The sequence below is a fragment of the Colias eurytheme genome, chromosome 21, assembly GCF_061535395.1.
Source record: "Colias eurytheme isolate Ceu_HAF_F1 chromosome 21, ilColEury1 Martin Lab GWU primary, whole genome shotgun sequence".
NCBI lineage: Eukaryota > Metazoa > Arthropoda > Insecta > Lepidoptera > Pieridae > Colias > Colias eurytheme.
In genome coordinates this window covers 5,076,282-5,089,473 of record NC_143000.1, presented here as the reverse complement: position 1 = coordinate 5,089,473, position 13,192 = coordinate 5,076,282, and the positions used below count along the sequence as shown (strand labels likewise).

The following is a 13,192-nucleotide window of genomic DNA, read 5'->3' as shown; positions in this document are numbered from 1 at the left end:
CGTGATGTTCGCGATTGTTTGTAGGTACGTACTCCACTTTTTAATTCAAATTCGTATTAACCCATTGAGCCCCAAGCGGCCCGATCGGTCCCAGACACAATAGATTTTCTATTGTGTCGGGGCCTGAGTTACTACAACGTTTTAAATTGTAAGATTTTTTAAAGAAAAATGTTTAGGAAAACTATCTACGCAAATGGGTCAGTCATACGCACAATAACTCCGTTTTATCGCGATAGAATAGGCATTTGGAAAGTAAATGAATGAATGAGCGTGAAGCATTACATGTAAACACGACTTTCCTTTTATAATTGAATATTAATATCGATAATTGACATTTATATTAGCATACGAATCGTACCAAGGTTTTATAAGTCGTTGTTTAATAAATAAATTAAATTCAAAATCAATGCGTCTTATTCATATCTTGTTCTTTAATTGGAAGGGACTTTAATAGTCTCGTTGATTTATTGTATTCCAGTTTGAGTCGGAACTCGGAATTGCCGACGAAAGTAACGTTATATTTATTATTTATGTTTTGTAAATATGTTTTATGCGATCAAGTATAATAGCGATTGAAGTCTGGTCGGGTCGCGTGAAGTCAGTGAAAACGTTGATGAAATATAGCTTTAGTTTCAAGATTCTCATGCTCTCAATGTTTAATGGCTATTACATACTTGGTTCATCTAAGCTTGGTTCTATAATATCATATTAGTAGTTGTGACTGATTATGGTTTGGAATTTTTCTCAGAGATTCTAGATTTTTTACAAATATATTTTATTTGATTATATCTCCATGACACGATACAAAACTAGTTTCGCGGAATACCTACGCATAATAAACAACCACAAATATCAATTCCTAATTCATAAGCACACGATCACGTAAAATAATAAAATATGAAATACAACATGTTACCAAGAAAGTTTATACTTAGTATCGCATAACAAACACAATAAAATGATAAGTGTCTACGATAAGTGTGAAAGGGCTTCACGGGGTTTTTATTAATAAGGCAATAAAAACACAATGTCAACTCGCTACCGAATGCCAGCGTTCCTGAGCCGTCAAAGAATAAGACATTAAAATTAGTATTATTTTTTACGTTGGTTTGGAAAAAGGGTTGGCATGTGAATCTTTTTTGAATAAGGAGAAGATAGTCAATTTAATATAAATAATGTTAATAGAATTGCAGGAAACAAATTTTCGCGATTGATTTATCAATTTTAGCTCATCACACCTAAAACAATTATTTATTATGTCTTATATTTTTTTTAATGTAGCAAAATATAATTATATTATATTAACATGACGAAATGACGACCATTTAACTCATAATTTTTTTTTTAAATGATGCAGATGTTTTAGTTCTTTTCATGCTTAAATATAAGAACTGTTAGAAATTCAACATCAAGTGTTTGACTTGAACAAGTGTCGACAGGCTTATCAGCGTACAAAGGCAGATGCCTTTGTTCAGTTTTTTGGGCTAGGATACCCTTCTTTAGATATGCCTCGGAGGGGCTCACCACCTGTGCTATCTATCCGAGCGCATCGGAAGCTATATTTTTTTTCTCACGACCTGCATTCTCAAGCCTTTACCACAGACTATGTAATGGTTACTCGCTGATTGTGAAGTTGTAAGCAAAGAGGTTATTGTTTCGTATGAATATTTGGTGTAAGGAAATATGATACATACTAGGTAATTAATATTAGTAGGTGTGCCTTCACACTTCACACGTCTTCGATGAAAATGAAACGATATACAATTTCAAAAGTTAAGTATAAAATTATTAGAAAAGGTGTAACTTGTAAGTATTATACTTCTTATTCTTTACTGTTTTTTTTTGTAAAACAAATTTTAACGTTTTTTTTAATGTAACTTAAATATAGTAAACATATAATATGTTTCTTTATTGTAAGTAAAAATAAAATCTTTTGATACCTTCATAATTGAGCCAACCATAAGTCACGCAGTCGAAACTCGAAAGGAACGCACGTCAAATCTTATAAAGTATTCAACATTTTCACATGAATTTATCGGCATGTGGTTAAAACGTAAGCCAATAATATATTAAGGTCCCGAGTTCATTACGAGAACGTTTATCAGTATCCCGTACCGTACAGCACAGAATCTTGTAATGACGTCAATTGTTTCGGCCATCTTGAAAAATGAGCGTTGTAATCGAGCCTTATTCGCTTTATTAAAATTTCGTTTAAGCAGGCGCCTGATAACCGAGACGGACGTATTGGGTAATTATTTTTTCTCAACGATCCTCCATTCATGTGAAATTTGAAGTCAGCCCGCCCTGCGATACTTATTAAATAATAAATTGGGAGTCAAACCTTCAACGTAGTATCATCTTATCGCGAATCTTTAATTGTTGCAAATAACACTTGTGTATTTTTTCGAAACGTCTGGGAAGAATTATCAAGTTTAAAAAAAGAAATGAATTGAAGCAACTTGAAAGTGTGTACCGATATTTTAATTAATTTTTAACCTTTTTGAAATGATCAATTAGTCTATTCCATAGAGTACCATAGAGTACCTACAAAATATGTTATTGTTTTGTTCCCTACTTAACCCATTGACCACCGAGCGGCCCGATCGGGCCGAGACACAATAGATTTTCTATTGTGTCTGTGATCCGAGGACTGACGGATTAAGTAGCAATTAACAAGCCTGGAGAAGTAACAATTATTTGAACAATAACGCACTAGTTTGGCCTTTTTAGCTTATGGCAAAATGTCATGCGAAAAAAGAGGACAGATATATGTCAGTTCGACAGTTTGAAATGACATGTAGCCATTACAATTTGTTTTGATCACCAGTCTGGTGATCATCGCTTGGTTATTTTACTTATCTTTTTTGAAGTGAAAAACGAGTGTTTTAGTTTAATTTGTTATTTTATGAAAAGACAATTGACTAAAGATAACATGGCTTGTGTTGCTTACGGCTGTAAAAGCCGTAGTAATGTGAAATCGGACGAAGATAGAAATTTGTCATTTCACAGGTTAGTGTTTTGATCAATTTTTTTGTTAATTGTATTATAAATAAGTTAATTTACCTTATTTTCTTAATCATTTATGTTTTATCTAACCGTAATCATTGAAATGAAATCATAATCAGCTTTGTTTTTAGAAAAAATGCAAAATATAACTTCCATAGTGTTGTGCAATTATCGATACTTGAGTAGGAACTTAGTACTTCATTGATAATGACTGCTTTAGGTTAGGAGAAAAAAAAAAGGTATTTAAGTATGGATTTTATTGTTATTTGCAGGTTTCTGGCTTGAGAACAATTAAAAGATGTTTGGGTTAAAGCTATAGCACAGGAAAAATTGGAAGCCTTCAAAACATTCTCGGCCTTGTCCAAATCATTTCGAATCAGACGGGAAGAATAGTAAAGTGCTTTGCAGAAATGCTGTGCCACAAGTTTAAGGTGGCATCTATTTTAAATAATAAATATTGTAATTTGGTAATTAAGTATCGAAATTAAAAGGTTGTAAAATAATAAATGTTTATTTGTTTTATTTGAAGCAATTTATATTTTATTTTAAACTTGTACCAATTTTTTCCTGTGGGAATGAGTTATTTTCCTGCGGTAAATTGTAGCCTATAATATGTTATTCTGATGTTTAAACTATATAATTATGAAGTTCCATAAAAACTCATTCAGTAGTTTTTACGTGAAAGAGTATCAAAATATGTACATTCTTATATATTTTTGCTTTTATAATATTAGTAGGATACGACTATTGATTTGTAAAAAGATCAACCAGGTGGAAGTCAGATTCGCGCACGAAGGGTTCCGTATAATTCTATGAATGAATCTATGAAAACAGGAAAAAATACGTACCTTTTTACGAAACCATAAAAACAACCTAAACCGAAATACCTCATATTATTTTTTTATAAATACCACTACCATACAATGCAAGGCAGTCAATACGCATCGTAAATGAATAATTCCAAATTAAACGAATCTTAAAATTTGGAATTACCTATGTATAATTCAAAATTAAACGAATCTTAAATTATCTTCAAGCAATTTTATAACTTAATTTTTTTATTTATCGATATTTTAGTATTCGATAAAGTAAAGGCAAGCACTACCTTTTTAGAACAAAAAGTGGCTACATGTGGATTTGAATGCCAAGCAGATAACAGTGTGTTGTCTCTTTCTATTGCATTAATTAGGGCAATGAATAAAAGAGAGCCACTATATAAGAAACGTTCAATTAATTGTTACTTCTCCAGGCTTGTTAATTGCTCCGAGGTTCCCTAAGATTTTGGTTTATATTATTTTACATCGTCAGTCGTATTATAAATCAATACAGTTAATAATTTAATTTTCGAAATCATCAAATCGTAATGAAATTGTTACATTTTTAACAACTTGGATATTGTATAAGACGATAACAATGTTAAATAAACGTACAAAAGCAGTTTTATCCCTAAACCACACCAAAACAAAACAAGATAAAAGCAATCACGTTGGCATCCAAATCTGGGCAGGTAAGGGCCGTGACTTAAAATAAAGAAAAAAATATCGTCGTCGGCCACCTTTGTCTATTTTTTTCCGCCTATTTTCTTATTGTACCTCGGGATAATTACTGTTCTATCTGTCGAGTATAAAACAATTAAGGTGGGTTTTGTATAAATTGTTTTGTTCTCTAAATTGCTATATTTGGCATTTTGCTACAGATGATGTTGCTACAGATGATGTTGCATTTTTAACGCGACTTCCGCGCACATGCTTTTATCGCCTGAAGCCGGCCGTCCCATCACGATTATAATTCTGGTAATAAGTTATCCGTCTAAATAAAGGATGTATTCCAGATAGTGGTTTTCATTTAAATTTAACCACTTTTCACATTTCACCGGCTATTGTAACGAAGGAAGTCGCGCATGAATGTTGAGAATTCCAAACATTCTCTGACAATTACCGATTCGTGAGTGACCCCTTACCCCCCTAAAGCACTTGAATTAATGCCTTGGGGAAGGCGACCTGTGACATGTGTTCCCAGATATTCAATATATGTACTTACTGAATCGTTAAAAACTTAGGTATGCTGGTGGTTTACATTATTATTTTGTTTTAATATTCAAACCACCGTCTTGTTATATTCTTAATATTATTTAGTTCACCATTATACTATATAGATAGAACCAATAAATACAAAGACTTCCCAATTAAGTACAGGTTTAGGTAGTGCAATTTTCTTCCATTGTTCTCTATTTGAGGTAAATGAAATAGCTATCGAATAACACAAAGAATGGTACCGCAAATTATGGTTTCGCCATCTGCGTTAGTTCTTTACGCATCAGCGTGATATCCAGGAGAAAATTACTTTCATATCATAGTTTTTGTTCCGGCACGCGTACGGCGCGAGTGGAATGCGCTCGTGACGATCGGTTTCGCGCGCAATCATCCTACGCCATGTTGTTTTTGCTGTCAAAATGACAGCCCTAAGGCCTATTGGTCAATGGCCGAAGAACTACCGCATTTTTCTATGTTGTTAAGATAATTTTGATCACGCCAATTTATACGAATGATAATGACATTTAATATTTTTTAATCAAGCATCATGCAATGTCGAAGAAGTAGTGACTTTAGCTAATAATAATTTTAAACATACTCTTTTGCGAACCAACAGTTTGGGCGTGCCAGACATGTAGGAATTATATAGTAAGCCAGTGTTACATTGCAGCCATAGCTTAAATCCTTAAGAGAATAAATTGATGTCTATGGACCGCGAAGGTTCTTAATTTAATGGTCAAGCGGCCACGTCGTGCATGAATACGAAATAAAAGAATGCAAAGCGAAATTGCAAATTACATTATACCAATCGATTTAGAACGGATATTTATCGCGTAAATCATCAATTAAACTTGATACATGTTTTTAAGAAAAGATTAACACATACGTTCAATAATGTGATACTGCATCTATACTCTATAAGTCTAGAGGAATCGACTATCGAATGTGAATATTATCGTGATATTATTTATGGGCAACCCAATTTTTGTACAATTTATAAAAATAGGTGCATTTTATCGATAATGTGAAAAATATTTTATTGAATTGTCTATCGACAGAAATCGAGCCTTCGCGCGCACGTTTAATGCTATGGAAAAGATAATAGAATTAAATCAAGACTAAACCTGTCTTAGCTATAAAAGAAAAGTTAATCATCTAGATAATAATGATACTTATGACATCCTCTCCACATACTCTATGCTTTAATTTTCTCTACATCAGATATCTAGTCGCTTCACGGGGAAGGAGGCGGGCTGGACCTTAATTACTTATTACACGCGAAAGAATGTGGTATAGCGCTACGGTACGCTTCTGGAGTAACATGAAGACCAAATTAAATGCATCTTGTTCCATTTCATACTATATAATCGATTACTCAAGCCATAAAACACCTTATTATCCCTAGATAAGACTCATTGTAAAACATCCTTTTTGAGAGTTCACATCTGTGGGCCGCGTAAGTCGTTTTAATTTTTTGATTGCAACATGTAATTTGCAATACTCACGTATACCAATTGCTTGAAATTACTCAAGTGTAATTTATAAGGCACCGTGAAAACATTCTTTGTTGTGGAATAAAGTATTTTCAATGAAATATATTTTCATGTTTGTACGTAGTTAGCTACTTTGAAGGAATATGCCGAATAAATTATGCCGAGTATTTTATTCTGAGGATTGCACTTATTTCCATATTCAGTAGGTATACTTTTTTTCGATATATGAAAATATTAAATAATTTGTAAAAAAATTAGATACATAAAATACAATGTTTCGCTATGAAGCGCACTGTTGACTCGATCATAAAATTACTAAGTAGCTCAGACAAAAACAATAAATTAAAATTTACCACGGCTCAATTTCAGAACAGGAATATCCGTCATATTTGTCACCTGAGTTAAGTACCTAAACCTTGTAGCTTTATTGTGTGTAGACGACACACAAATTGAGTGTAAACTAACAATTTTATTGTTACCTGTACCTTAACCTGTACAATACTTGATGATTGGTCGATAATTAATAATTATTGAGTTCTATCTGACTGTAGCTATCTCTGATTCCGAATCTGGTAATGATTTTCAAAAATACTCAGAAGTTAATAGATAAAAATATCATAGAGCCAATAAAATAATTGCATTCTTAATGTAAGGTACATTAAGAATATACGTTATTACATCCAAGATTCATCAGTATTCAATGCAAGTTGTTGCTATTTGCATTCAGCAGACAGACTTCAGCTTCTGCAGTTTTTGTTTAAATATATTCTATAGTATACCTACCTATTAGTATATTATGTAACTTACCCCCTTCAAAAACATTATACACCGTTCAGCATAATGATTCGGTCAATATCAACATCTCTCTTCGATTTAAATGTCTTTAATTCTAGCTTAAATATCAAAATCGTAATTTAAAAGGTTTTATAAACAGAGCTGGTCATGGATCGGGGGCTTTGTCGGCACGTACGCTTAGACCGCATTTACCACAGAAAGTATCGGAGGCGACGACCAGACCTTGTTTTTAGTGCAATTCTTGCGGCTGCGGTAACATTAAAATATGGGCGCTCTTCCTGGGACGTTCGATTACAGTGAATTTAAAATGGTCTATTTAATACTTTTGTGTTATAACATCTGTACATATTTTAGGATGCAATAATGAAAGCTAAATGTAGCCATTTTTAAGACAATAATTGTCTGAGTAAATAATGAAAACCTCACTGTGATCTTTTAGCTATTTCTAATTAGACAGGTACCTATCATAAAGAATGGCAAAAAATACATTTAACCAACACCTGCAACATTGATTACAAATCAAGCAATTAAGGAATTATTTAACATATAAATATAATTGATAAATCCTCTATAATTAATTTACAGCTACTTCGATTTATAAAAGTCATATTCCCGAAGCAGTTACGCAAGCAAGTATGTAATTATGAGAAAATCCTGAACACATAGGTATTTAACACCGCTACTCGCAGACAGACCAATTTACAATGATTTCCACTTGGCCTGTTCCTTTATTAGATCTCTTATTTACCTGACAGTCAACATAATTCTAAGATAATTGTTGCATGTTGTACGTCTATGTATTATTTAGAAATTATCTTTTGCAACTGTTAAATGTTTCTAGAAAGATTAGTTCTAGCAATAATTGAAAAGGAGATACTTATATACTGGGTAGGTTAGGTACTTAATTACTGATATGCCTATATACCCATTGCCTACACATGCCTTAAAAATAACTTCTAACTTTTGCCCATTGTAAGAAGAGTTCAAAAGTAGTTTCAAATCAAATTTAATATTGCGAGGATGTTATATCCTAAACTGCATACCAAATAAGTGTATACAATAAGTCGAATCACAGGTTTTACAAATAGTATTTCGCTATTTAAAGATTCTACAACATTCCTCGATGGAAATTTTAACTCGAATACGAAATCTTTTATTTAAGTGCAACTATATCGTCTGCGCTATACGTATGACGCACCCAACATACAGCAGCCGAGGAACTGGTTTCCCAACTGCTAATTTTTATCCAGACGTCTCGTCAACCTCTGAAATATGGCGTATTGTACGCTGTATGAGCTTAACAATCACTGTTGCAACTGCACACTTCAGCCCGACCATTACTATTCTCAGCCGAAGTATAAATAAATACTGAGGAGCTACGTATCCTTTCCGATTATATGGTAGGATTGTTTTACGTGACATAAAACTTAACTTAGGTTAGACTGTAAGTGCCTGCAGAATGTATTCTTCAACCTTTGCAACTAAGTTGATAATGATGACACTGGGACAGCAAAATTACAGAGCATTATTAGTTATATGTCCGAATCTGTTATTTCGTCTGGTTCAAAATCGTGAGTATAACAAACAATTATTGCACAATAGTTACACATTTTATTCTTCATGATGCTTTTTCGATTACGTTTACAAAATTAAAGTAAAATAAATATATTTAAATCGGTAATAGGTAAGAAATAGATTCAGTCCGATTGTAATCGGTAATACGTAACGGGCTCTAGGTACTCACTATTTACCTATGTATTCACTTTCTCCTATCTTCAGTTGTCATTTTCTCATGAATCGAATGAACTGATCTGTATACAATCGACGTGTTTACAATTATTACGTGTCTGCCATTGCCCCGTTTCAAACAGAAACAACAGCGCATTGATTGCGTGTGACTAGGTAATGCTATGCATCCACGCTTGTCAGACATTCTTGCTTTCGACGGCCTTTATGTGGGCGAAATTTTATCGCTCACACTCATTTTAGTAATACAAAGAGTTGAAAAATATGCACGAGTCGTATCTTGTGTGGAATAGGGAGCATGCTTTGTGCTTTAGAAACGACTGCGCATATTTTCGTATTATTTATAGCTGCTATTTCCGTAGTGTTTGTGAAACAAATCTGCTTTAACGCTTTTGATATGTGCACTATTGAAGTCAATAAAAAAGATATGGATGTCTTTTATATCACTTTTAAATCGAATAGCATTAGGTACATATTTCAATGAACAACAAATATTGTTGGAAAGTTTTTGCTCCTCTTACGTAAACTAAGATGACTACAATATTCCGATATTGGTTTTTTCATATATTATGCCACTTGAAAATTAATCCTAAGAGTTTTGCCAGGATATGGCATCTCATAAGGCAGTTAATACTTGATGATTGCATTTTTATTGTTTGTCACTCTGGCAACGGCTATTCTTTAAGATCTTTACATGGAAACAAAGTTACAGAATATGTTAACAGCGGTCGAACAATGCATCTACAATCAACATGTGTTACAGCCGCCTACTCCGACCCCCACATCTACACTTCAACACAATTTGAATTACATGACTTGGCCGTGTCATTGTGAAGTAAGAGTTTTAAGAGCTTTTATTTTCGACTTTATGTCTATAGCCATAAGGGTGCGAAATAGATAATTTACAGCAATCTTTTAAGCATTAAAATTTCGTACCCGAGCGTGGATATCAATAATATTATAAAGAAATTCAATAAATGGTTTCTCAGCAGCCTTTCAATTGCTTCAATATTGTCATAAAACTAAAAAATACTTGGCAATCTCAAGTGAGACTACATGAACCTAAGAATGTTGTAAGGTAGAAAGAGTAATTTATTTTAATGGTTTCCCTGAAGAAATTAAAATAGCGAAGAAAACATGCAAGTTATTGCGAAACATTAATCATGGCAGTAACATTATTGTCGCGTGCTTGGCGGTATATAAATGTGGTGTGCTATACTAAGAATGCCTTTTCAAGTCCACAGTGGCATGTAACATGGACCGTAGCTAATACGAACTAGTCAACACCATTAGTCTTAGTACAAAATACAAATATACTTAGTAACAATATCCTTTAGTGGAGCATAATAACGGTGAAGCCGTTCCACAGTTTACTTTATTTATGGGAAAGTAATTAGGCTTCTAATGGAGATTAGAGTATGAAACACGCTTTTACGCAGCTCATAGATTAAAATATCTGGTACTAGAGTCTAGAATGTTAAGTATAAAGCAAATACACAGGAGTTATGTATTTTTACTGAAATTTATTGATATCGTCTTAAAAAGCTTTTAAAATATTACTTCCGCCATCCAAGAACTTTTATCAATAAAAATTGATTTCTAATTATCTACTTACTTAGTTACATCTTATTTTATTCATGTGAATAATAATTTATAAGTACCTCTGAAAAGTCGCGCTGCGACATGTTTCTTCAGCTACATTATTTTCTTTGTAAGTATCTGAAAAAGAAAATTAATATTAGAGACAAAATTATATTTCACAAAATTTTCATCATTTTCAAGTTTCATTTTGATAACGAACTTAAACGGAAGCGATTGATAATATCAATTGTTCAATAGCCACGACGTGTTTCCATGGCATGAGTATTTAGCATTTGTTTCTATTTATCATGCAGGAATAAGTCAACTTTGGTTTCTACCTTCGCCATTAACTAATCAAAGGATGTTGCACGATGGCACCGGTTTATCGAAATATATTCAATTATGAAAACATAATCTATTAAGTGAAGCTGTTGGTATTATTACAAGATTGCGCGCCACACCTGACACAGGCCAAGCGTTTTGACCCGACGCATGTTTCATAGACTATTTTGCAAAACACGAACCTTATACTAGTAATATTGCGAAATTTGTATGTTTAGCATAGCGTTGCATGTAATGCAATAAACATAATTTTAGTGTTGGGAGCGTATGCCATAGGTATTTCAAATTCACAAAATACTACCTATCATAGTATAAAGTCTTCTCTGTTTACATTTAAATATTTATATCCAATTTAATTAGACATGAAAATTTTATTATACTTACATAAAATTTAAAAAGTGACAAAAATTTAAAGTTGTCTATTTTTTATGCCATTTTTTATAACAAAATAAAGGTTAGATATAATTATTATGATCCAAAATTGGTGAAACGTAAAAAAGTACGTTCAACGAGCCTTACGAGCTTACATTTAAAAATATTAATGATGACCGTTTTGATTACGCAATTAGCTGATGATTTATTACTATCAAATTACTATGTGCACGTTCACAGACACACAGACAGACAAAAAGTCTTAATAAAAATCCCAGTAAGCAAAATAACTTGTTTGATAAAAACGTTCATATTTCCTGCTCTGCTGATTACATCTCCCTGACGATGGCTTCCGTCAAACTTGGCAATTCTAATAAATTAACCGACGGTAACAGCTAAACACAGGATTTTTATAATCGAAGCCTAATCAATATATAATTTAAGTACTATTAGTTTTAGATTCGAATAAGAATCAATGATCTATGAATAAATTACGAGTTACGACTTTTGACGTCAATGCTATAAAGTCCTACTGTGCTTAGGCCTATTTGAATTTTATAAATCTATAATTTAATACGAACAAGCTTTAAATGTCTTAATTAATTAGCTTCTATATTATATACTTGTTGTTTTTGTTTTAAATTCAAGTACATTTACATATTTGATACGATGATAATAGGTCAATTATAATTTCTATGAAATAAAAATACAGAAGTAGGTGTAAAAACATCATCCGGTGAATGGTTAGATTTGTCGGCATAATATGTCCGCACTCCGCAGTGATTTAACTACATTTCCTTTACTTATTTACTAAATCAATTAACATAGGAAATACATATGGCATATAATATACTTCGAGCTTGAGAGTGGTACCTATAAGTAATTATACATTAAAATATGAATGTCTATTGTAATATTATGTGCTTTGGAAAAATATTTATAAATCAGTAAACAATTTTCTGCGAATGAAAAGTAAGATATATTAATGCAATATTTTAAATAATAATTTACAACTAAATTTTAATTTAATGTTCAGTTTTTACCTTTTACGTGATGTAATTTCGTCAGAAATAACTCCGAAGCCATAAAATATTATGTGCCATAAAAATATTAATAAACAGTGCTAAATTTAAAATAACACAAAACATAATTCTTGTCGTTAAACTGTCTTTATATTAATTATGGTAATATTTTCCACGTCTTATAATTGCTTGTAGAAAGTAGAAACCATTTGTTCAAGACATGGTGAATATGTTTATTACGAGCTTTTTCGTTTCATACTGTTGCATATTAACTAAGTATAGGTATTAAATAGGTTAATATGCGAATAAAAAATACCGCAATAGTATGCCTTTGAGGACCCTAATTTTATATATTATTACCTATGTTATAATGTACGGTGTATCTACTTTAAATGTCTATTTAAAGTGTTATATGACTATTTACTTACGTACATACAATTCCAAATGGCATTGTTTCTATATTTTAGTGTGAAATGTGAATCTCAAACTGTTACTACTAAGTTATACCCAACAACGAGCATATGTAGGTAACAAATAATACATATTAGATCAGCGATGCACTCATTGCTAAGAGGTGCACAGATAAAAAAAATAATTAATCCGGTTTATGTGAGAAAGTGTATATTCACAACATAAATCATTACCGTCTCTGACTTCGAACGGTTCTTAGTAAGGAATTTATTACACATTCGAAGAACTATCATTCGCTTTGCGTTTGCGAATACCATGGGAATTTATAACATATGGGTAATTTAACAATTTTTATTAGGATCGAGGTATGTAGAGCTGTAAGTATAAAGTA

At 32.2% G+C, this 13,192-nt stretch overlaps 1 protein-coding gene across 1 annotated transcript in view; it reads right to left on the bottom strand.

The window, feature by feature from the left end:
• The window catches only part of LOC149899100 (uncharacterized), a 56,479-nt gene that overhangs the window by 37,465 nt on the left and 5,822 nt on the right, over positions 1-13,192 (bottom strand). Inside the window, exon 2 of the mRNA XM_090114797.1 lies at positions 10,735-10,792. Within this exon, the coding sequence (XP_089970923.1) occupies positions 10,735-10,758 (24 nt within the window). The 5' untranslated portion in view covers positions 10,759-10,792. The remainder of the gene's footprint in view (positions 1-10,734; positions 10,793-13,192) is intronic.